We start from the raw sequence: 23,783 nt of genomic DNA on the forward strand, positions 1-23,783 counted from the left end.
ATATTCGAGTTGCGTCTCTTGCCATCATATAAGCGATCACACGTTTCTCACTCAAACACACTTTCAGTAAAATTTTGTAACTGATCTCCACCAATTACCACTTAGAGCTTTACTGCAAAGATTGCTCAACATGTTGGTTTGGGCCTAGTAGGACCAGATCCTCAATACGACGCCACAATAACATTTATAGAACGAGATACGAGAATTCTTGTCAATTTTGCCAAGATCATGTCATTAACACGAAAAGCCCATCCACATCAATTCATTCGAGCAGTCAATTTCGGAAAGCTGAGTCCGCTAGAGCAGATGCAAGTTACTCGAACCACGTCGATACTTGTCGCAACACATGGAGCAGAGTTGACCTTCTTAATGATGATGCCGGCAGACTCTATAGTTATTGAGATCATGCCGGAAGGGTTGGAACGATTTGGATTTCGGAACTTGGCCAAGGTACGCGCTATGTGGTTGGTGAAGGAGAAATTTGGAGTTGGCGATATAGTCTTGAGAACTGATTAAAATCCCTTCTTAATCCAGTTACTAGACATAACGTATATCGCTGTACGATCGACTATAACAAAAAAAGGAGAGGGGTACGTTCCAATGCAGTCAGTGTCTACATGTCCCAACAAAGGCTAACTTCAACTCTCTTTGAACACAGCCCCAATTGGAAAGATCCTGAGCATACGGTAGACGAACATGCCATGTTGGAGGCAATCTCAGGAGCTGTGCGGATGGGTGCAACGAGTCACGGTCGCCTGTCTGTAGACAAGTTTGCTAATGGGACGAGGCGGTATGCTGACGCTCCACACCTTTGGCCGTAATTTCAACTACTCGAATATATCGATACTAGAAGACTCATACTTACAGAGACGCCCTGAGAGGTCCATTAATAGACGTCGAAGCGAAACATACACACTACTTACGTACTCAAAATTTGCTACGTTTATTGACTTTCTTGCTGCTTAAAATTCTATAGTATGAAGGGTGAAGAGCAACTAATACCAGACATAGGGAGTCGTTCTTTTAATGGCTAGCACCGTTGGTTGCACGTTGTCTACCACCTCCAGCTGCTGGGGTTTCGGGCTTTCGTGCCAAGAAGAAAAACATAGGAGTAAACAAGTGCTCTTCACCACCCTTCACCAGCGCTGCGGCGGCGAGGTTTAGCAACAGTGAGACCTTGCACGTTCCTGGTGGAGCTAGGCGGACCAATTCCATAAACCAGGTGAAGATAGATGTCATTCTGAAGGAGCAAATAGGAAGTGTTGGTGTCTTGTTGCACTGCCATTCGCATTGAAAACCGTTTTGACTTTCAGACCAAATCAAACTAAAAGGGCTTACATTCGACCAACGGGATTCATGCGCCATCTGTATAACTGATCCATTTGAAGAGAGTAAGATCCTTGTAGAGGAGAGTACCAAGGTTCTTGGCCAGAAGACATGGGAGCATCTGGGTCAGCAAAGTCTTGGCAGTCAATCAATTCAAAGCCGACAGATCGAATGGCAGCCTTGACTTGCTCAATGGTGTAAAGCTTGGGAAGAGAGTCGCCTTCCTAGAAGAGGCGTTTCATGTTTGAATTTGAAATGTTGCAGTGGGTGACATTGAGTTTTACGGTTTTAACAACGTACCTCAATCTCGTTGATAATCTTCTTTTGGACCAAGTTGTTTTCATCGTATTTGGCAGTGGTAGCCCATTCATAGTTGGCAAAGTATCCTCCAGGCTTCAACACACGGAAGACTTCAGAGTATACACCTTCCAAACGAGGAGCATGTACACAGGCTTCGAAAGCATAAGCAGCATCAACGTGTGCATCTGGGAAGGGCATCTTCATGAAATCGCCCTAGATCGATGCCACTTTGAGTAAGATTGAGATTGTCCAACAACAACTGTCAGCTTGCATTACCTTGATGGCCTTTCCGTATCCCTCTAACTTCATAGACTTGTTTAATTTATTGGCACGTTCTACTTGGTATGCATTGTTGTTTAGACCAATGACATTAGCACCAGTGCATCGAATGACTTCGCGCATGGGACCACCTGTTTTGCAAAGTGATAAGAGATGTAGCAACAGATCAGAAGCAATCTGACAGAGATGAAACTAGTTAAATCGTACCGACACCACATCCGATATCAATAGCAGTCATTCCAGGCTTCAAGCCCAATCTAGCTGCCAAGTATTGCTCATGACGGGCAATAGCCTGCACGAAAGTGTCACCTTGGAACATTCTAGCAAAGTGGAAGGATTGACCCCATCCTAATTTGGAATTTGATTTTGAGTTAATTTCGATGGTTTTGACCAAGCGACCACATAGGACAATGTGTGTGAAAAATTGAGTGAAAACGAGAGGGTAACATTCAACCAGCAGAGCACACTCAAAACCAGCTTCATCCCTCTTTGACCGCAAATGATTGTATAAATCAGGTACAGGATCCGTCATACCATATTCGTAAAAGTCAGTAACCAAGTCATAGTAATGGTTTGTCAATTGAGCATATTTTTCACGACGGTTTGCAATAGATTCCTCAGTGTTTGCAAGGTTCTTATGGTCGGCATCCCAGAATTGAGCATATGAGTCGACGGTATTCTTGTGAGCCTCTGTGTCTTTAGCTTTGGTCGCCATTCTCGACATGAAGCCAGATTGGTCGCCAGATGGCATATGAGGTACAGGGACGGTTTCTCCTTTTGGGGCCATATCTGTTTTGTCTAACTATGTGTATGTACTAGGCTATGTATAGTAATGATATTAAGTGGCACCTCCTGCTGTTTCTGTGGAGAATGGGGTGACTGGAGCAAAGTTGAGAAAACTTGCGAGACTAGCGCAACCAATCAGATATGAGGTGCGGAGTTGGGAACTGTACAAAAACGAGGAAATCGCCAAGAGGAACGTCGAATGATATTGTCGATGATTTTCCTGCTTGGGGTGTCTCTGGTCGTCGCCTCGCGTGCCTCAGACTCGCCTCGCGACAATGACCACCAAGGTGCAATTTGCCTGCGCAACGGCACCACTACTTTTTACAATGAATTCATAAATCGAATCGATATTCTTCATTGTGGCGAGTGTGGATACTGCTCTACGCCGCACGATGTGGTAAGTAATCGCTAACCTGTGTCGATTACACGTGTTTGCAATGTATTGTTGTCATAATCACGTCCTTTTCCTTATTAATCTGATCTATGTCATTCTCATTAGGGCATCTATTACCATCAAACACGGACTCTCACGACAATGTCCAAAAACTGCGCGTTGGCAGCGTCCATCTTGTCGGAATCAATTGGTCGCCTCTGTTTCGATGTGTTTATTGGCTTCAAGCCCGAATGCAGGGAGTGCTGGCTTGCTGATATTCGATGTGTGCGATACTCGAAATGCTTTGGAGTCTGTTTGAAGCAGTTCTTTAGCGTTCGAGGCACGGCCATGTCTGGTGAAAACGAATGCTTGAAATGTGATGAAGAGATCTGCGGCCCTGCATTTAAGAAATGCAGTGGTGCAAATCGGCGGAGGCTGGGAATCACTGGTGACATTGGTCGTAATAATGATGAGATCTGCACATTGGTTGATAGTGCACTTCATGAGGATTGGATCTCGAAACACGACCGGAAGGAATTGTAATTTGTAGTTAGGTCTCAAACATATGGCGTATTAGTCATTGCCTCAATAAAAGTAAATTATTCCTCGACCTCTGATGGTATTACTGTGACATACACGATCTCTTCTAGCTCAAAGTAGATTCTCGAGATCGGGGAGATAGAAAAGCCTTGTCCAATAGACATCCAGGTCGAACTCCTCTTCTTTGCCATCACTCCTTGCACTGTTGGTGGAATTCAAGACCCAAAGCAATGCCGAAATTTCGAGACAGACAAAAGTTCCAGCCGCATGCCACGATCAGTGCATGGCTACCGACTCGGTTCAAGGCCCGAACATGGATCATTTTATCTGTTTTAATGGTGTTCTTGTGGTTCCAGCTAACACCGAGACATAATGAGAAACCTCCAAGAGAAAATGGAGTCATACTGTCACTACTAAGGAATGAGGACCTGCCGGAACTCTTGGAAACGTTAAAGAACTTTGAAGTACGTATCTCGCCAGTCTCACTGTTCCAACATTCAAGCGAAAAACAACCTAATTTGAAGCTCCACTTTTACCAAAAGGAGCGATTCAATCATCGCTGGCACTATCCGTATCTGATGCTCAATAATGAGGAATTCTCCACTGAATTCATGGAATCTGTACAATCAGCCACCGAGTCACAAGTGCAATTTGGTCTGGTGGAGGACTTTGACTTCCCGGACTTTATCAATCAGACTGTTCGTGCCCCTGTGCTCTTTGTGTGTTGCCCAGGAAAGCCATCACAGCTGATCTGTCATACATATACTAGGAAGCTAAGGAATTCATGGCCAAGTCTACTATTGAGCATGGTAACGAGACTGCCTACCATCACATGTGTCGGTGGTATGTGCTGTTGAAACTGTCGAAGTTGTAGTTGCCGTCAATTGCTAACCGCTTCTCATCTTAAGGTTTTCATATCCCTTTATAAATCACGAACTGCTAGCACCATATCATTGGTACTGGAGGCTGGAGCCTCACGTCAAGTTTCACTGTGACATACCATACGATCCCTTGGCCTACATGGCTAAAAATCATATACGATACGGGTTCGCCGTTGTTTCGAGAGAACGGCCTTATACCCTGCCCAGCATTCTTAGGGCAACAAAGTACGTTTACACTTGCGGTTCAAAACCAATTGACTTTGGCTCATCAACTGCATCCAATTTAGAAACTATTTAAAAAAGAGAAATCTTGTATCTACTGACTTGCTGGATGAGTTTGTATTTGAGGAAGCTGCGGATGGTTCCTTTGAAATCTGTCAGTTCTAGTAAGCTCGCAACACAGGGGGGTGTTTCGTTAATAGTTTATCACTTATTTTCTAACTTATTACCTCGCTGCATAGCAACAATTTGGAGATTGTGGATCTGAGTCTCTTACGAACAAGGGCTTACTACGAGTATTTTGACTACATGGACCGTTTGCTAGGATTTTATCTTGAAAGGTACGTAGAGGGGTCCATTAGCGTGCTGTAATATTTAGATTCTTACATGTGTCATCTTGCTGATAGGTGGGGTGATGCACCCATTAGAACAATATATGTGGCCATGACTCTACCAAGGTCGCAGATACATCACTTTGCCGGTAAGTGCCATGTCTGATGCTGCTGTTACGCTTGCTTGACTGACACTTTAAAACTCCAACTTAGATTTTGGCTATGAGTAAGTCCACATGGTGTTGAACTCTCTTGTTATTTGTATACTTTTCTCCACGAAGGAAGTTGCTTATTCAATTGCTTTTTCCTAGACATCAACTACAGACCAGCATATTGTGTGCCGGCGAGACATGTCTATGTCCCAAAGGGCCCATTAAACAGAGTATGGATATAGGGTTTATGCTACCACGGACTGGAGAGCACTCGCACTGTATAGAACGGTGGGCCAACACCTCACAACTACTTAATCTGCATAAAAAAGCACCAATGCCGCAGCTGGAAAAGCAAGGTGCAAAGACTAACAAGATGAAGGCTGCGGCCAAATAGATACACTTTTATTGCATCAGAACATAAACTTGTGGAAGCATATCGCGAACGAACGCCATCTTGCGCATGTTCTGGATAAAAATCGCGTCGGCTTTTGCTTGTAGTTTGTACTTCAATTGCTCCAGTCAGGAACAGAATGGCAGCAACCAGCTAAATGTGTTGAAACCGAATCAAAGAGAAGGAAGCTCGTTTAAAACTGTTCGCCTTGACTTAGGACTCATGGCTACTGCAACAGAAGATGGTCAACCCGATGCTGCTATGGAGGAATTGTTGAACGAAGCGCACCATTTAGTTTCTGAAATTAAACAGCTGGAGGTACGGAAATTTCTTAACTGTAAATGATGCTTTAGCAGCATTGAATTCCATCTTGGGTTTCTTCCGATTGCCAAATCTGTCGTACATCACCAAAAACTCAAAAACGTCTAACACCCAAACTTAACACCTCATACCAGAGCAAAGCTGCACATTACAACTCATTGGCAGAACAGATACATGTAGAAGAAACCACTGGAATCAAAGAACTAGCAAAATCTCGGAAATTGGTCAAGGAGTTTACCAAAAGAGCCGAGAAAACTCTCAAGTCGCCAGATGCACCTGTAGAGCTTGGAGAGAGCTTGGCCAAGCTCGAACGCAAACTGAAACAACTCGAATTTCAGTATCCTCGTCCTCCATCGTGCGTTTCGGTTGTTTTGGATTTTGAGACACGGTTGTCACGGTTTTTCATATCAAGACACCATATCGTATAGGTTTATTCTCAGATGGGCTTTAGGAACATCAGGGCCTTTCGTGCTCAAGCCTTTGAAGCTGAGGCTTGCATACAAGCAGGGTACCACTCGTTCATCACGCTTTAACGAACTTACCGTTTGACTTTTGACCAATCACTGTTTCTAGAGTATGAGTCATTCAAGCTCAACATGACCATTTTGTCAACCATACTGGCTGCATTGAATTGGTTCTTTCTGGACAACAGAGTCGTCGACGCACTTCATTCTTTTGTATTGCTGTATTATTACAGCACAGTGACGCTCAGAGAGCTTATATTGCTGGTGAATGGCTCCAGGATACGGAACTGGTGGCTGATGCATCATGTTTTATCGGTGGTGCTTATGGGAGCCATAGTGGTACGGATGCAATAAACAACGAAACACTGCCTGCATAGTGACACTAATCCTTGATATTAGATATGGCCGAAAACGTATTGCTACTCCTCATTCAGAACTTCCTTTCTCCAATTCTCTATAACGCTGGGAGTCATTCAGTACTTGCAGGTACGGTGTTCGTTCCCTATACGAGGTAGAATGCGGTTTGACCTTTTTTTGTTTCTAGTATCGATACCAGATTCACCGATTATATGTATTGAGATCACTCGACCTGGCTGGACCAATGGACGTAGTTGGAGATGGACTCCACGTACAGCATTTGGAGCGAGATCTTGCCTTGTTGATACCCTTCGTTCTGGCTGGTCAGCTATTCCAACTGTATAATGGATATCAATTGGGTCAGCTATGGTGGTCTGGTGTTTGTACTGAAACTCATGTAAGTCCATGTCGCTGGACTAGGTGGTTTTCTTGACGAAATGCGGGATCTGTAGTTTTTTTGCTCACCTTCTACTCTTACAGACCCCGGTTGCCGCATTGCTGTTTTTTGTGCTTGGACTAGGCAACGCATTCACAACCATCAAAACGTACTTGTCAAGGAGAGGAGCGGATCGCAAGAACCTGATGGCAAACTACTATTCGCCTCTGAGCCCTGTTGGACGAGTTGGTAGCTCTGATAATATCAGAGCATCAAACAGATCCAGCAGTAGTGACAGACTGCATAGATCATCAAGCTCTGACAAACTCAAGTCGGTGTCACTGGCAATGACTGCTATCTCACCAGAAAAGAAGGAAGAGAAGAAGGAATTGTAAAGAATACCTCTTTTGTACATTATTTCTCATTTTATCACCTCGCTCAGCATAAAAGTCTAATAGAAAACAATCAAAGCCAGACATACAAACAAACACAGATTGATATAAAAACTTATTTACTGTATTCGTGCTTCCTATTTTACAATGTTGGTGGTATCCTTATTTATGACTGTTACAGAATTGTGATGGATTCTCGCGGCCAGCCGTTGGAGCAACCGTACGTGTTCTGCAAAACAAACATGGGTTGCTGCATTCCACTATGGTCACCTTCAAAAGAAGTCATCGCATCTTTCGGAAACACTTCGACAAGTTTGTATCCAGCAAACATGTGTTTTAATCGCTTCTGTCCGTAGATTCTGTGAGCATTCCATCCCTAATCAAGTGAGGATTAGTATCTTAATTCCTTCCAACCCAAGTATCAAAACTACCATACCAAAGAATCTACACAGCAAGGCACACCAACGAAAGCAAATCCACCAGGCTTCAGATAAGTGAGTGCTTTGGCCATTGTTTGCAAATCTCCGATTGGATTCAACACATCACCATATCGCCCTACATTCAATGAATGAATGAATGAAGGAAGTTTGCAACAAGTCATGACTAACGTTTGTCTCATATAACGACTAGTGGAATTCATTCATAAAATTACTTACCTAATCCATCATGCTCAAGAGATGAGTAAGAGACGATGAAATCAAACGATTCAATCTCTTTCCTCAAAACTCCCATCGAGAATGGTTTGGGAGTAAATGTTGTTATTTTCGGATAATAACAGTTTATCGATCCGAATTCTAGTGTGGAGATATGTTCTGCACCGTATTCTAGTAGCATGGCCTCCATCCAAGGCGTCTCGCTACCAATGACAAGTCCTCTCTTTCCAGCAATTGCAATCGGTGCATAAGTATCATAAGTGGCATAAACGTCTGTGGTATCATATGTAAAGTTCTGTCTGGCAGTCACTTTGATTCGTAGTATATCAATCATGTCGTTCGTCCATTCGGGCGTGGCGGCGTTACCACCCAAGTAAGCCTGTTCAGAGTTACAGTTACTTTTGGTCAGAGTGCACAGAGCCAACATGATGCGATTTCGAGCAGGATGGAAGCTTGCCTGATCAATGTAGTAGTCGAAAACGGGTATGGTACCATTTAACGTGAAACCTGCGAGCTGCGAGTCCGGTATTTTAGGAGGAGCAGCTCCAAAGCGAGCACCTTCCCCCTTTAGCCATGCATCCAGTAGCGAGAATTCAGGCTTAGGCAGTGGATTTATGGCCGCAGCTTCCTGTAATCATTGGGAGGAAGTGTATGGTTGATGAATGCTTCGGGAGTTGTTGCAAGTCCAATAAACACGAATCCAATAAGTGGAGCTTTAACGTGTTGAAACAAGTAGTTCAACGACGTTATCCATACTTGTTCAAATGTAACTTACAGCTGAAAGATTAGCAGTGCGCCAATGGCATTCAATGTTGATATTATGAGATGATGGGGTGGTAGGAGCGACCGAGTCAGATTTAGGAGTAGATTTCAGATCAGGTATTACAAGGGGGCTGGCAACAGTTGAAACACATTCTATTTGTATTGGGCAGCTGGACAAATCTGCAGCAGTTTTGAGAGATGCTGTCGGGAGTTCGACAAAGAAGGATATAGAAAACAGCAAGATTATGAGAAATCCTATTATGAAAATCCATTTGCGATGACCTGACGGCCTCTCTGTTAGGCGGTCGAAAGTGTTCTTCATTGAAGTTGGATGTTTTGAGTTGGTGAGTTTGCCACGCACGAGAAGGCACACCATTATAGAGAGATTGGACGAAATAAAGGTTCCTGGCTCTTGAAAAGATGGAGGATCTAAAGAATGGGCATCGACAGTCGTCGCCTCTCACTGGGATCAAAGTTACATTTGCTATCGTTGGTATTCAACCACTGCATTTCGTTCCTGTTGTTTTCGAGACCAGCAATCACCTAGTTTAGTTCAGCTAACCAATATGTGTCATGGTCTAGTGATAGCTACAGCCTTGGCCTGGGCCTATCTCACGTATTCAGAGACATCAATGTTTTGTCCACAACAAGGACAGACTCTCCTCGTGTCGGATTCGGCAGCACCGCAATCAGCTTTAACGTGTCCTCCCTGTCAGTACAAAGAAGAAAAAGTAGCGCCATCTTCAAACACCGACTGGTTTACTCATGTGGGGGAGGAGGACGACGCTGAGGTTTGGATGGAATTGTGGGAACGCTTGACTCCAAAGATGTACTAAAAGAAATCCTCAATTAGGCCATGCTGAGAGGAATCTCTTACATAACTCGAAGGACAATCAGTTCTCCAAAGCAGCATCTGCTTGGAGGAAATCCTCTACTAGGAGGCGACGTCGGACGACTCGATGGTGCATGGCCAGTTGCGCTCACTGGTAGGTATATTTGGCTTTACGAACCTCATTGTTACATTCCACGACAATGCCTCAATTCTCCCAAATCTCCACTCCAAAAGACCGATTCCTGAGCCGGACCAACTCTTGCATAGTCTATTCTTTTGGCATCAATTACGATTTCTCATTCGATGATGCTGTCGCAGATGCTTATGGATGTCAAGTCTTTTCCTTTGATCGCAAGTTACCACTACCGGTTTTGGGACAAGGTCACTTTCACATGTGCAAGGTCTCATATACTTCAATTCCATAGCTACAATGACAAATGATACTCACAGAAGGTCGGATAAAGTCATGTTTTACAAGATTGGCCTCTCAGATACGAGTGGCGTTAACGATCAAGGCTGGAACACGACAACTGTGAAAGAGACGATGGCCACGTTGGGCCATGACAGAATCGATGTATTCAAAATGGGTACGGTATACTTTCACCTTTTAGTCTTCGTTGAGTTAATACTCACAGTTTTTACCATTTTCTAGATATTGAAGGTTTGGGCAAATCACATATTTCACTCGTCAAACACAGATTACTTACTCTTCTCCTTCCAAATAATGAAACTCTCACAGGTGGAGAGTGGCCTGTGTTGAAACAATGGCTGGTAGAGCAACCAGAAGTGCTGGCGAAGATTGACCAACTGTCATTGGAAATCCACTTTGATTGGCGAAAGGCTTCAGATCAAGCTGATATGCTCAGAGACTTACAAGCCAAGGCTGGCTTGAGAATATGGAATTGGCATGTATGTGGTGACAGCCCTTGTTGGAATCTAACTTTCACCTTTCTCTAAAGCTCACAACTTTAATCTGTAGACGAATCCGCTGGTCGGGTCTTTGAATTTAGGCAACATTAAGCCAATGCAGCTAGCGTTCCTGTATGAAGTTTCCTTCATGCGACCAGCCAACTGAGTTGAAAATACGCGGAATGTCATGAAAATACCATCAACCACATGTCAATATTGACCACTCCAAGTGTATTATTTGGCTAGTGCTCATTGTATAGTGTGTAAATACTCAGTCTGGATATGCATGATATTACTTGGAAGTGAAATGGCATCCATGTGTGATTATAGTTCTGGCAATATATTTCTAAAGTACTCGACAGTCTCCTCAATACCTTGCGCAACAGAAAATGTGGGTTCCCAGCCAAGCACAGTTTGGGCTCCTACAGACAAAAGACAGGACTGTTAACTGATCCATTCTCTTGCAAACATGATCTCGCGCAACTTACGTGTAATATCAGGCCTTCGACGTTGCGGATCGTCAGTAGTAGCAGGCATATTTATGATTTCCGTACTATTATCCACCACGTCTCTAATAATCTCTGCAAATTGTTTGATTGTATATTCTTCCGGATTACCCAAGTTGACGGGATCTGTAGCGTCGCTTTCCATCAAAGCAATCAGACCATCAACTAGATCATGTACATATTGGAAGGAACGAGTTTGGGCTCCGTCACCGTATATGGTTAATGGAACTCCTTTGAGTGCTTGGATGACAAAGTTGGATACGACACGTCCGTCTTCGGCATTCATTCGTGGTCCAAACTAGGTGGGTAAAATATGTGGTAAAAATGAGGAAAGCGAAAAGTAGAATGAAGCGAAAAACGTGCCAAGCAATACTCAAGAATGTACATACAGTATTGAAGATTCGTGCCACTCGCACATCGACCTTGTCTTGATTTTGGTATGAATACGTTAATGTTTCTGCGACACGTTTGCCTTCATCATAGCATGCACGAGGTCCAATCTATGCAACAAATTCACAATAAGAATGAGATATGAAATGAAAAAAAAAATCGCCATGTTGCATCAATTACGTACTGGATTGACACGTCCCCAGTACGACTCCTTCTGAGGATGTTCTTCTGGATCACCATATATTTCAGACGTGGAAGTTAACAAGAATCGAGCCTTAACTCGTTTAGCTAACCCCAACATATTGATTGTGCCCATGACGGATGTCTTGACCGTTTTGATAGGGTTGTACTGGTAATGTGGTGGAGAAGCTGGACATGCTAAGTGATATATTTGATCTACTTCAACCATGAAATGGTCTGAAAACAAAAAAAAAGAGTCAGGATCAAAGTGCTCATGATGGGAGTCATCCACAAAGAGTTCTTACTGATGACATCGTGTCGGATGAAATCGAAATGAGGGTGACCAATCCAGTGTTCTATGTTCTTTTTCGAGCCTAAAGAGCGAAAAACCAACGAGACTAGTTCAACGCATAGTCAACAACTCTCAAACATACACGTCAAGCACCTGTAAATAGATTATCGACGACAGTAACATCATGCCCCATAAGCATCAGCCTATCAACCAGGTGCGATCCAACAAATCCAGCACCACCTGTAACCAATATTCTCTTCTTTTCAGCCTGTTTTAGTCTCCTAACAGCAGGATATGTCTTGGAGTCTTTGCCATACACCAGCATCCCATGCTCGTTAGTGATTGGAGACAAAGTGACCGGTGGCCTTAGATACAGCTTTCGTAATTCCGCTAGTGGCATGTCAGATTTGAATTTGGACGACCCGACTGTTTTCACCAGTTCACCAGTTGGATTGGCGTCTGGTGAGAAGATTGCCTGTTTTGATATTTCTCGTCTCACATCTTTGGATACTTGTTCTTGGGTGGTGTCTACTTGCATGTTTGGTGATGAAGCTGATTCAATGTCGGATGTAGCGTTTGTCGGGAAGGCAAAGACGATTCGTTCGAGTAAAAGAACTGGAGAGGGATCGAATTTATAGTCAGTGATGCACTGTTCACAGGTCCCAAGCTTGTAAAGTGCGTGCTTGTCACAAGGTGCAAAATTTCACGAGAAATTGATACCAGTTCTTACCTGAAAGTAGTCCAAGAGTGGCTATCAGAAAGAAGGTTCTGATCCGCATCCACTTCAAGCGCGAAAGCAAAGTGTCTGACTAGTTGGTTGTAATTTAAACTCGCTGAACAACGAGATTTCAACCTAGCTGCGATGTAGCGATGGACAGGGACGTGCATTAGGAGGCCTCAATAACTTTCAATACAAATCAATGACAGTCAAGATATTTTAAGAGTAATCATAGCAAACTATACAATCAGTCCCAAAAAACTGCTAAAGATAAAATATATCCCAAGTCACACGCCTTTATCGAGCAGATGACCACCTAACTCCTCCTCAACTTCTTCAGCAACCCTCACTAGCAGTGATCTCTCATTACTTTTACTCGATGACGAAGGAGAAGCTTCAGGTTCTAGCAGTGCGGCAGACTCATCACCATTGGCAGTTTCAGCAGCGACCTCATCTCCACCAAACAAGACTAGTTCGTGGTACCTTACGCCAAAGGTAATCAGCAGTCCAAGCCCATACAATCCTGCAATAGCAAAGAAGATCAACTGCGGCATCCACATTACGGTTGAGCGATATAGACTTCCAAATAATAGTGGACTGGCGGCCCCAGATACGGTTTCTACCAATGCTATAGCTGAAAACAAACGGCCTTGAAGGGAACTATCTACAGATCTATGTTTTGTTGTGACGATGAGCTGAAATCACGACTTTCGCAAAAACAAACAGGAGACGTACCGACTCAACACAGCTCGAACCATTGGCAGTGTCACAGACCCAAACGAATCAGCCGCTCCAATTACAAAGAATTGCCATCCGGCAGTAGCAAATCCAAAACAGATAAATCCAATGACATTGCATAGAATTGCGAGTCTTACAATCCACATTTCAAATGTGGTTCGATATAGAGCTGTTGCAGCCTTGGGTATGAATTTCAGCGTGTATGGCAATATGACAGCTACAGATAGAATGCGTCCAATTCCGAGTATCAGCAGGAACAATCCGTCGTCGTAACTATCCCAACCAAACTGAAGAGCAGTGTAGAATACTATACAAGAGAGTGTTTTATGGTCAATCTCGACAAATAAGTTACAGTTCAACGGTTCAGACGTTCCAATGGGTAAGTGCAAAACACTTACTGAACGAAAACTGCAAACCAGCGAAACTAATAGCCATTATAAACGCAAGCGTCACGAGCAGCAGTCGAGATAGTTTTCCTTGCTTATGTCCATGTGCGTCTAATCGGGATACGAAGAAAACACTCATGGTTTCAAGCATGTTGGATTTGACGTTACCGAGACTAGCATTAGTTGATGCACTGACACTGCCAGCTCGACTCCTCGAAGTCAATGGAGTACTTGAGATACTGCTTGGCTCGATATCCTTGTCTTCGGGTACAAAGCCCATTGATTCTGGCAATATCAGCAATACATAGAGCAGCACAAGGACTTCTCCTAGAGCACACACATAAAATGGCACCACTACATCAATTGTCGCGAGCAAGCCGCCCGCGAATGGTCCTCCTGTAAAGACAAGAGGCGATTAATTTGTTTTCAGGAGAGATTTAGGGACCAATACCAACCTAAAAAGGCCAGAAATAGCATTGCCTCCATGCGAGCAAACGTTGTAGTTCGCTTCCTAGCCGTAGAAACGTCCGACAGATAGCTAAAGGCCACCATAACGAATACTTGAAATCCACCTAGTAGGCCTAATAGTACAAGTTACAAGGCAGTGAGTGGTGGAGGAACAATGGGAAATAAGCCAGCGATGTCTGGCAAAGAATGGCAAACACTGGGGAGCTATGGCAGCAATTGGCAGTCAAACAATAGCAAACACTGTGAATGTACCTTGAACCAAATGAGTCAAGATCAATATCCACATGCCAAATCCGAGACGGGCGACTGATATCAGACCCAAGACACCAGCAAGAAGCGATATTATGGGGAACTTTATGGTTGTGGTTCTACCGAATTTGTCTAATAGAATTCCAATGAAAGGTACCGCGAATATAGCCGGTATCGACGTACAAAGAGCTAAAGCCATACTCCAAGACGTTGCCAATTGCTGTCAAGGACAAAGAGTAAGCAACATTCTAAGCAAAACCGACGATTGGGTGCATTTCAAATTCATTGACGTTACGCACTTGGACGTGCTCCTGAAAGACCTTGTCGGCATTGCATTGTTCAAAGGAGGGGAGGTCCAACGAGGAGCCAGGTATCCTTACGAATCCAAGAGGCAACCACGATGTGAAATCACCATGAGCTGCAACTTCTGATGCCTTCATTTGACCACACAAGTACAGGAGAAAAAATTGCGTGGAGGGAGCCAATGTCAAGCTAGCACTCAAGACGTGGAAAAACAGGGGTATTATGATCATCATCGGACTCGGTGTCTTCCACCATGGTAGTTTGTTAGATCGAGACGGCGTTTCACCCTCCTGAGCTACACGGTCGGTGGCATTGTTTGCTACAGGAATGGGCTCTATGTTCGTATCAGCTAGTAGTGGCCTTGTCTCGCCGTCCATTTCTCTGTCCTTGAGTTGATCCGCTACAAAAGTTTGGAATCTTGGGAAGTCACCAAAGTTGACGTGGCACCTTAGAAAGTTCTTCGGCTGCTAACCGCTTGCGGGCCAGTCTCTCGTAAGTAACAAATCACATCTTTTTTCGTCTTCAACTCTCAGATCTCTCACTCTAGTGGTCCAAAGCTTTAACAAAATCACCACCTTAGCATCTCGCGCTGGTTCACTACTGACCCATTCATGACCGTGTCAGGAACGGTGGCTCCTATTAAACGATACATTTACGTGCTACTGGCACTCGCCACATCTCTTCTCGTGTGGTCATCCTCATCATCGTTTGTGCAGCATCACAAACTTAGCGAATCAGACCAACACTGCAACTGCCAAGCGCCGCTGCAAGATGAGGCAAATATCAAGTCCAAAATAGTTCCCACTCTTGGCGGGCTCCCTGGCCTTTTGATCCCCTTTGATCTCGAGTTTGACAAATACATGGTGAGAACAATGAGGAGCAGCGTCCTGGATTCGTGTTTCGAAGTAGCCAAATTTTGTGACAAAATGTATTTAGTACTCACAATCACGGGAACTATTAGGAACGACACAAACGGGCACTTCTCGACATTGGATCACACTCTTGGATTATTGCTGATTTGGATGTCGGCGGCGGTTTAGGAAACCGTTTGCCTGGCCTCGTCAATGGAGTACTCCTAGCGCTATTGACCAACCGAACACTTCTTATTGTACGATATCTTTTGAAGTACAACTAGTTCTTGTGCGTCAACAGAGCAGATTTTCTCTCTTTTAGAGGTATCCTGACTACATTCGTCGTATGTGGGACTTTGCTGTCGACTTTGATCTTGAGAACTACCAGATTCCCGGAGAACTTTTTTCAGTGATGGAGGATATGAATCGAACATTGATCGCCGTATCCATCACTGAAGATTTCGCTACCTACTTTGACCAGGTAAGCTCAAGTAAGGTCTTCAACTCATTATATAGCAAAACCTCTCCGGCTGAATATTAATCTCAATATTAGGCGAGGCCGTGGATGGTTCAAGGCTGGAACTATAACGCGCCGTTCTTGCAAGCCAATCCTCATTACCGTGACAGAATAAAGCAGCTATTCCCGGACGGAAGAGTTAGTCATCACATACTACGGCGAGCCATCAGACTCAACAACGGATTGTCTGCAAGACTGGCAGAGTACACGAAAAGCAAGTTCAGACCGTATACGATTGGCATCCACATCCGGAGCATGAAGCTCTCAAACATTGCTTCAATGAGAACCTATGCCACAATAGCACTCGACCTAGCTGATGCATCTGGTCGTCCATCGCACGAGATTGGGTTTCATATAGCTGCAGATAGTGAAAGTCTAAGGAATGAACTCGCACTCTTGCTCGGACAGGAACGAGTGACGTACCTTCCTATACGTTTATCTATGCTTTCGTCTATTGGGAATCCAGGAGGTAGCGATGAGGAGGCAGCCATGGACTTTGTAGCATTAGGTTCTGGCGACGCTGTGGTGGCAACATACGGGTCCAGTTTTGGGCAATGGGCTGGAGCTTGGAGTGGTCGAAACTATGTTACCGTCAACCAGCAACTGACTAACTATTCGAACAATAAAGAGGTGGCCTTTTGGAAGAGGTAGAGTCATCGAGTCGTTTGATCTCCTCTCACATCAATTTACAGTTACTAATGCAGCTTTCATTCGTTTTAGCATCAAGCCAGAGCCCTGCTCCTTCTTATCCAAGTGGTTTACCCAGTCTCCCACGGCAGCAATGTCGCCGCACGTTGGGCTTGTTGCTGAGAGACCAGCTCTCGAAAGAAGAGCAGTTACGGAAGAAGACAGAGAAGCCAAGGCAGTTGCTCTCCTGATGGCCAGTCCCCAATATCTATCTCATGCCCAATGCCACCCACAAGTATAAAAGCCTTTAATGTTCTGGAAAGTTACAACAGTCAAAGTCACCATCCCACCCGCAAGTCAAAAAGCCATTATGTAAAAGCTGTACTATAATATAGATAGATCAAAAATACAATTAATCTATAAACCTACCGTCATTCCATTTCACGAAGAGGACGATGCTTTGGGCTTGCTGCCAGTCATCATGTTTGCGAGTTTTTCACTCACACCTTCCAATTCCATAGGTTGCTGAGACGGGGCGGATAGTTCTTTCAGTGTTTCAGGATCTATCGACGACATTACCTAAAAATACATTTCTGTCAGTATGTGCCCTCAACGCCAAAACCACAACAACTCACTTTGGGAAGGACAAAAATCATCAATAGACTATGAAGAGTTCAACATGTGTGAAAATTGAGTCCATGTGGCTAAAGCCGAAGCGCGAGAGTACCTGACAACAGACATGAGAATCATAGGGTTCATAAGCAGACCCAAAATATTGAAACCCTCTCGCTTTTCAAAGTAATCAGTCTTGGCCTTGACTTCCAACACTAGTGGATATGGCATGACAGGACCAAGGGTTTTCCAATTCGTGCCCACATTCGAGTGGCTTGCTGTTGTGGCATCTGAAGCTACATCGATTCGAACCTAGGTGCAGGTTGGTTGGTTGCAAGTTCTCAATCCAAATGGGCAACAGAAACATAATTGGCGTACTCTGTCGAATGTATAATACATGTTTTCGACGTGAAGCATGTATGTTCCCTTTGGAATTCCATCACTGTGTGTTTGTTGCGGTTTCGGTATTAGACCCACAAGTTCAGTCGTTCGGCAGCATTAATCGAAAGCATCAATCAACTTACAAAATAAATGAACCGTCTTGCTGCAAGAATGTGGCAAACTGGCCATGGTTTAGCGTAACGCGAGTGTTTGGCCCAAGGAGCGAGATGTCTGGTAAAATGTTGCAAGGCATTAGCGATACGTGATCAATAACATGCGCCAATTGAGAAATCACGAAAAAACATACTTGGTAGAGCGTGATTTGTAGCAATTATTCCCTCAACCGTTTCGGCACCAACAAAACTTTTAAAAGGTTAAAGTTTGTGAGTCAAAACTGATATAGGACAAGGTAAGCTACTTTAGCAGCAAGCTATGTACCTGGATATGCATGCTAATAGACAGACTAGTAGGAACGGTGTCATGGCCAATGAGTGGATCAAATGGGTATTTAATTTGCTTTCGAAAATTTGGACTCGTCTCGGCCACAATCAGAAGGAAATATCAAACAAAACATATGAAGAAAGCAAGCCAATCCAAGCTACCTCAGTCACCTCAGAAATGAAGCACGCATCGCTGCTTGGATCTTTCAACATTGTGTCCTACAACATCAGATACGGCAACGCGAATGATGGGGGTAACTCTTGGGAATTTCGAAGGGACGCGTTCTATCGAGTAAGTTACAAAAAGAGTTGTAATGATCACAAATATCTCCGCTTGCTTCTCGCTGCTGCTGCGGTTTTGTCCTATTTATCTCGACTTTGACATGTCACGAACCTTAAAAATTTCGAACTGAATTTTTATCTAGAACATCCAAAAATTGAATCCTGACATTCTCTGTCTCCAAGAGCTTGTGGAATTTCAGGTACGAATTTGTCGTTGCTTGTCTTGCTGGTTTGTCATAACATCACCTCACACATTCCCACTGTCTTTTCAACCCAGAAACACGAACTTCTCGCTGGTGTGAGGGCTTTAGGAATTGAATATGATTGTGTTGGAAGAGCCAGAGGCCATCACCCAGACGAAGGAGAATACTCCCCAATCATGTACAAGCCATCCGTATTTGAATTGGTCTCATCAGGCACGTTCTGGTACTCAGATACACCAGATACGCCTGGCGGAAACACATGGGACAGCGGTCTACCCAGGGTAAGCTTTGAAACTGCCTCTAGGTTTGTGGTTTGCTTCTGACCCACTCACACTCTAGATTTGCACGTGGGCTGTATTGAACCTCAAGGCCGAACCATCTGCACCACCAGTCATCGTATACAACTCACACTTTGACCTATCAGTCATATCACGAAAGCGATCCTTCCCATTATTATTATCAAAGATCGCAGCCAATGGCCATGATACAGAACCATGTCTCATCATCACTGGAGATTTCAATATCAATTCTGATGATGAGTTCACACCACTTGAGAAGGCTGGTTTCAAAGATTCGTATGCCATCAAACATCCATCCGCTACGGCTGCTGAGAGATCAACATTCCATTACTTTACTGGAAAGTAAGTACAAAATCATTCCTTCGATTCAAATGGGAAAGTATGGCTTTCGGCTACGTAACGCTCACTACCACCTCATTTTTTTATCTTAGGCCAAACCCAAATCAACCAAAAATAGATTGTATCTTCTTCAAACCCAAACACAGTGGCCTCGTTATAGATGATGCAGATATTGATCGGTATCACGAAGACAACCGCTTCCCAAGTGACCACTTCGCAGTCTGGACTCATTTCGAAATTAAAATGTAAAACGTCGAATGTAAGACATCGCAAATAGCAAATACCTCTACCCTGAATAAATGTGTGCAACTATTTGTGGATGTGAAGAGCGGAGAAACAGACGAGCAACGAAGACTATCGCTCAAAGATGACATTATTATGCAAGTAATATTTTTACACGTTTATATACTTTTCTCACTTCAAGAACCTTCATTTCGTTCTTAAGTTTGCTCTGTAGCCTTCTTCAACACAGCCAGTCGAGTATCGTGCTCATCCATTTCTTTACGTATCAGATTGACCAGCGAATCATATCTCTTTACATCTAGAGTAGCCAACTCCAATTCGAACTTGGCTCTCTTGACTTCAAGTGCCATCTTGTTTTCCTCCTCTCGTTGAGCTTTGACTTCAGCGAGAATTGTCTCCAACTAACGTAACGAATGTTACGGTGTTAATGATCGTAGCAGAAAATAAACTTGAATGACATTATGTTCAGACACTCCTTCCATACCTCGCGCTCCTCTTGTGCAGCATATTCAAATAAGAACGCGTCTGGCAGCGCTCCACGGGACGCAGAGTGCGATGATGATGCGACTACTGGAGACCTAGGCGTCATATTTTGTAGCTGGTAATTTGATTGCTGTGGCTGCATATACGGGGGTCTAGGCCTAGCGTCATATGGACGTCCTGGACCTTCAAACCCACGATTATCATATGGTCGAGTGTCGAATGGTCTCCCATCATATGGAGGCCTTCCTTCGAATGGTGGCATTCTACTTGAACCGTCGTAATGTGGTTGCTGTGGAGGTGGTCGTCCCCAGGGGAAGCCTTGTGGAGGATAAGGACCATCGAATGGAGGTCTTGGACCATCATATCGCCTGAACGGTGGGCCGTCCCTATAATATTGATCACGTTCGTACTGTGGTCGACCATGACTGCTATAAGGTGGTCGAAATCCAGTGCTTTGATGTGGTACAGATTGCTGGTGCAGTTGTTGTTGTGATGAGGCTGACGAGAGTGCAGGAGAGTACGGGGTCATATCTAGATTATTGCTATTACGGTTTCCATCGTTCATAGAGTCTTCGTTATTCGAATTCCATTCGGTTTTGACAACAGGATTCGTGCTGTCTGCAGACTGCGCAGTTTTCGGCTTGTCATCACTATTAGGAGGCCTATCTACTACAGCAGCAGGTTTCCAATCGTTTGCAATTGTACTAGCACTTTCTGATGATTTACTTCTCTTGTTTTCTGCTACATTCCAGTCACTTTTCGTAAGCAATGTGCTGTCGGCAGTACCCCATCCTGTGACTTCATTAGTGGTGTCTCCTCTACCCCAATCTCCTTTAGGAGTTGGAAAAGCTTGAGCAGAAGTATTCCACCCTGGATTCGAACTATTCCAGTCTCCTTTCGGTTTCGGAAACGCTTCAGCAGTAGCATTCCACCTGGTTGACTTGTTCCAATCACTTGTAGGTGCTGGTGAATCCCTTTGATTCTGAAGATCTGCTGTTTTATGATCAGATGCTGGTGCATCTTCTATAGGTTGGAAGCGAGACTCACGTTTGACACGGGATTTAATGTCTTCAGGTGGTGCTGTTGATGATGAATGTCTTCGATTATCTTCAGACGGCGGCGGTGGTCCTGCTGAAGGATACCTTCTATTTTCATCAGGTGGTGCTGCTGTTGAGGAAATTCTAAAGTCTCCAAGTGTTGCATTGGATGAATTTCTTCTATTGTTGTCAGATATATATTTTCTGTCATCAGACGCAGATGGTTGTCCTGTTGGTGTATATCTTCTATTATCGTCAGAAGATGATTGTGGTGGTGGCCCTGTTGGAGTATATCTGTCTCGTGGCGGTGATCGTGTTCGTCTTGGAGCAGGTTGTCTATTGTTGTCATCGTAGCTGTCATTTTTATAGTTTGACTTTGGTGGTGTGTCATAGTAGGCAGATGGTGGAGGAGGTCTTCCATAGGAAGGTCTGTATGTGTTTGATCTGTCTTCCCTGGGTGGGGGTCGTCGTGGTTGATAACTTGCAGAGGGATGGTAGGAGCTCCCTCCCCTATATGGGCCCCTCGAAGAAGGAGGAAAATAGGGCCTATATCTATTAGCCTGGTGATGATCATAGCCATCATTGTGGCTTCTTGAGCCTCCACTGGCCTGTCGTGGTGCACCTGAATCCTCCGTATCTTGTCCTTCTGCCCCATAAGCTCCATCTTCGAGCTCGTCCATAGCTTGTCGAGCTTCAAATGCTCCGGCTCGACCTGCGGGAGCTGCCTGCTTGCCTTGGAGAACTGACGGCGAAAGTCTACGACTTGGAGCAAAATATACAAAGTACGTTGCTAGCGAACAGCGACAGAAATGTTGATTGGAAACACGGCTAGAGTAATCGTCGACGCGTCTAATCATCCAAATCACCAAATCACAAATCACGCAGCCGACGCATCAATGGCATCCGTCCAGGATCATCTTGAAGCTTTGGTTGATTTTGTATTTTATCCAAACATCTAGATCCGTAAACCCACGGAAGAGACGAGAGAATGAGAGGCTCTACGCTGCTATCTACAACGTATCGCATGGGATGCCATCGTATACGCCCTTCTTATACGAATTCAATACGATACCAATCTACAATTCCAGTTGGACCTCCTCCTCCTCCAAGCTTTGACACAAATTACTCTCATCACGAATCATCCAGCCATACTAGGCCGCCTCCTGATCTGAATATATTCCTCAATGCTGCTTCTGATTCCAATCCAGACGAGTAATGCCTGAAATCAAAAATCTATCAAATCTAATCTGACACTACTTCACAACGTTTCGTCTAGTGTCCCGTCAAGGATACTGGCTGCTGCTCTACTTCAAGTGCCAGAGCATGGTTTCACTACTCGAGCTCTAGAAACAGGGGCCAAGTCTTTGGGCTTACCCAGCGTCGCTCATGGTATCTTTTCAAGAGGTGGAATCGATCTGATATCGTACTTCTTCAAAACTTCAAAAGAGTCCATGCGAGCAGATCTGATGGCCATGGACCTTGCCAGGTGAGTGAAAGCACGGTGTGCGTCGCAGTTGAAGCTTGGGTTAATCACAAACGCTATATAGTATGAAGATTACCCCCAAAGTTCGTGCTGGTGTCGTTTCGAGGCTGGAGAAATCAAAACCCTTCATTCACAAGTGGCCAGAGGTATCACGCAATCACGCAAAAGGTGGGGCTTGTTCTGCAAGTGGAACTAACCTCCTAGCCAATGAACAGGCTGCAGCACAACTCGCATTACCTCAGAATCTAGATGTCGCGTTGAAAGGTCTAGGAGAACTAGTTGACGAGATATGGTTCCTTGCTGGTGACCGTTCAGTCGATGCAAGTGTTTGTAGAGACCCCCCGACCCCCATGATTGAACCTAGACGCTGATTTTGTTGTAACTTTGTAGATGAACTGGTATAGCAAACGAGCTCTGCTTGCTGGTGTCTATACGTCGACAGGTAGGCAAGTTATCCTAGTGGTTAAATGCTTTGCAAGCTCCTATTTTAACACTCGCTGTCCACAGAAATGTACATGACACAAGACAAATCTCCTGAATATCAGGAAACATATGCATTCCTAGATCGACGACTAGGAGACGTGGCCTTTGTCGGCAAGACCATTGCCCAAACCAAACAGAGAGCTGATTTTCTCTTTAAGAGTGCTGGCAACATCCTAGAATCGGTAAGCTGACGATGTCACAGTAAAGCTCATCAACAAGATACTCCAACTAGTTTCACTATTTTCAATAGAGAGGATTCCGACGACCCTGAAGTCGAAGGATAGAGATGAAGAGGATGCTTTTCAATTCAACAGTGCTGTACTATACATGATGAAACAGATTCAAATAGCGAAATAGATGTCACGATTTGGACTCCATCGGCGACTCTTTTCTAGCGTCTGTAATCAGCTTGTCTATACTCTTCTCCTTGATAGCTTTCTACAACAAGAATGTTTCGTGTCATTTCCAGCAACCTTGTTTGAATTTGTCGATACGAGGACATACCCAGACGCAATCTTTATATTTCAGAAAGAGCTCTTCACAGTCCTCTCCAGCTTGTCCTTTTAGAAACTTTTCTGAATACCACTTGTTGAAGCAAGCATCGTATTCGTGTTTAAGCTCTGTGCAC

The 23,783-nt window shown here is 44.3% G+C and overlaps 9 protein-coding genes across 9 annotated transcripts; 6 read left to right on the forward strand and 3 right to left on the reverse strand.

Annotated features, from left to right (window-relative positions):
- Positions 1-1,023: 1,023 nt before the first annotated feature.
- On the reverse strand, positions 1,024-2,692 carry SmJEL517_g02676 (uncharacterized protein; the record flags this gene model as incomplete). The annotated part of the gene is made up of 6 exons (XM_031168604.1): positions 1,024-1,240; positions 1,339-1,550; positions 1,627-1,839; positions 1,903-2,036; positions 2,113-2,253; positions 2,380-2,692. 6 exons carry the CDS (start codon positions 2,690-2,692, stop codon positions 1,024-1,026), a joined length of 1,230 nt encoding a protein of 409 aa, XP_031025386.1.
- A 1,142-nt stretch (positions 2,693-3,834) lies between these two features.
- Positions 3,835-5,582, forward strand: SmJEL517_g02677 (uncharacterized protein; the record flags this gene model as incomplete). The annotated part of the gene is made up of 9 exons (XM_031168605.1): positions 3,835-4,068; positions 4,147-4,302; positions 4,374-4,447; positions 4,513-4,710; positions 4,773-4,871; positions 4,947-5,045; positions 5,112-5,185; positions 5,250-5,262; positions 5,348-5,582. The coding sequence occupies 9 exons, from the start codon at positions 3,835-3,837 to the stop codon at positions 5,580-5,582; spliced, it is 1,182 nt and encodes a 393-aa protein (XP_031025387.1).
- Positions 5,583-5,801: 219 nt separating this feature from the next.
- SmJEL517_g02678 (uncharacterized protein) lies at positions 5,802-7,492 on the forward strand (the record flags this gene model as incomplete). Its single annotated transcript, XM_031168606.1, has 7 exons — positions 5,802-5,897; positions 6,035-6,255; positions 6,329-6,408; positions 6,474-6,703; positions 6,764-6,850; positions 6,909-7,118; positions 7,202-7,492. 7 exons carry the CDS (start codon positions 5,802-5,804, stop codon positions 7,490-7,492), a joined length of 1,215 nt encoding a protein of 404 aa, XP_031025380.1.
- A 1,832-nt stretch (positions 7,493-9,324) lies between these two features.
- Positions 9,325-10,811, forward strand: SmJEL517_g02679 (uncharacterized protein; the record flags this gene model as incomplete). The annotated part of the gene is made up of 7 exons (XM_031168607.1): positions 9,325-9,397; positions 9,487-9,695; positions 9,758-9,890; positions 10,004-10,117; positions 10,162-10,323; positions 10,389-10,645; positions 10,716-10,811. The coding sequence occupies 7 exons, from the start codon at positions 9,325-9,327 to the stop codon at positions 10,809-10,811; spliced, it is 1,044 nt and encodes a 347-aa protein (XP_031025381.1).
- A 158-nt stretch (positions 10,812-10,969) lies between these two features.
- Positions 10,970-15,252, reverse strand: SmJEL517_g02680 (uncharacterized protein; the record flags this gene model as incomplete). Its single annotated transcript, XM_031168608.1, has 13 exons — positions 10,970-11,067; positions 11,134-11,449; positions 11,541-11,651; positions 11,726-11,958; positions 12,027-12,095; positions 12,167-12,662; positions 12,744-12,764; positions 13,025-13,403; positions 13,467-13,776; positions 13,868-14,251; positions 14,311-14,436; positions 14,576-14,792; positions 14,872-15,252. 13 exons carry the CDS (start codon positions 15,250-15,252, stop codon positions 10,970-10,972), a joined length of 3,141 nt encoding a protein of 1,046 aa, XP_031025329.1.
- Positions 15,253-15,486: 234 nt separating this feature from the next.
- On the forward strand, positions 15,487-17,171 carry SmJEL517_g02681 (uncharacterized protein; the record flags this gene model as incomplete). The annotated part of the gene is made up of 5 exons (XM_031168609.1): positions 15,487-15,738; positions 15,837-15,983; positions 16,049-16,207; positions 16,280-16,890; positions 16,964-17,171. 5 exons carry the CDS (start codon positions 15,487-15,489, stop codon positions 17,169-17,171), a joined length of 1,377 nt encoding a protein of 458 aa, XP_031025328.1.
- Positions 17,172-17,311: 140 nt separating this feature from the next.
- SmJEL517_g02682 (uncharacterized protein) lies at positions 17,312-17,899 on the reverse strand (the record flags this gene model as incomplete). Its single annotated transcript, XM_031168610.1, has 4 exons — positions 17,312-17,449; positions 17,506-17,533; positions 17,598-17,794; positions 17,861-17,899. 4 exons carry the CDS (start codon positions 17,897-17,899, stop codon positions 17,312-17,314), a joined length of 402 nt encoding a protein of 133 aa, XP_031025327.1.
- Positions 17,900-18,295: 396 nt separating this feature from the next.
- SmJEL517_g02683 (uncharacterized protein) lies at positions 18,296-19,675 on the forward strand (the record flags this gene model as incomplete). Its single annotated transcript, XM_031168611.1, has 5 exons — positions 18,296-18,595; positions 18,729-18,785; positions 18,863-19,069; positions 19,128-19,429; positions 19,519-19,675. 5 exons carry the CDS (start codon positions 18,296-18,298, stop codon positions 19,673-19,675), a joined length of 1,023 nt encoding a protein of 340 aa, XP_031025326.1.
- Positions 19,676-22,177: 2,502 nt separating this feature from the next.
- On the forward strand, positions 22,178-23,426 carry SmJEL517_g02684 (uncharacterized protein; the record flags this gene model as incomplete). The annotated part of the gene is made up of 7 exons (XM_031168612.1): positions 22,178-22,401; positions 22,466-22,675; positions 22,737-22,818; positions 22,888-22,998; positions 23,063-23,114; positions 23,180-23,337; positions 23,406-23,426. 7 exons carry the CDS (start codon positions 22,178-22,180, stop codon positions 23,424-23,426), a joined length of 858 nt encoding a protein of 285 aa, XP_031025325.1.
- Between the last annotated feature and the right edge of the window lie 357 nt (positions 23,427-23,783).

Source organism: Synchytrium microbalum, assembly GCF_006535985.1.
Source record: "Synchytrium microbalum strain JEL517 chromosome Unknown SmJEL517_scf0012, whole genome shotgun sequence".
In the NCBI taxonomy this organism is placed as follows: Eukaryota; Fungi; Chytridiomycota; class Chytridiomycetes; order Synchytriales; family Synchytriaceae; genus Synchytrium; species Synchytrium microbalum.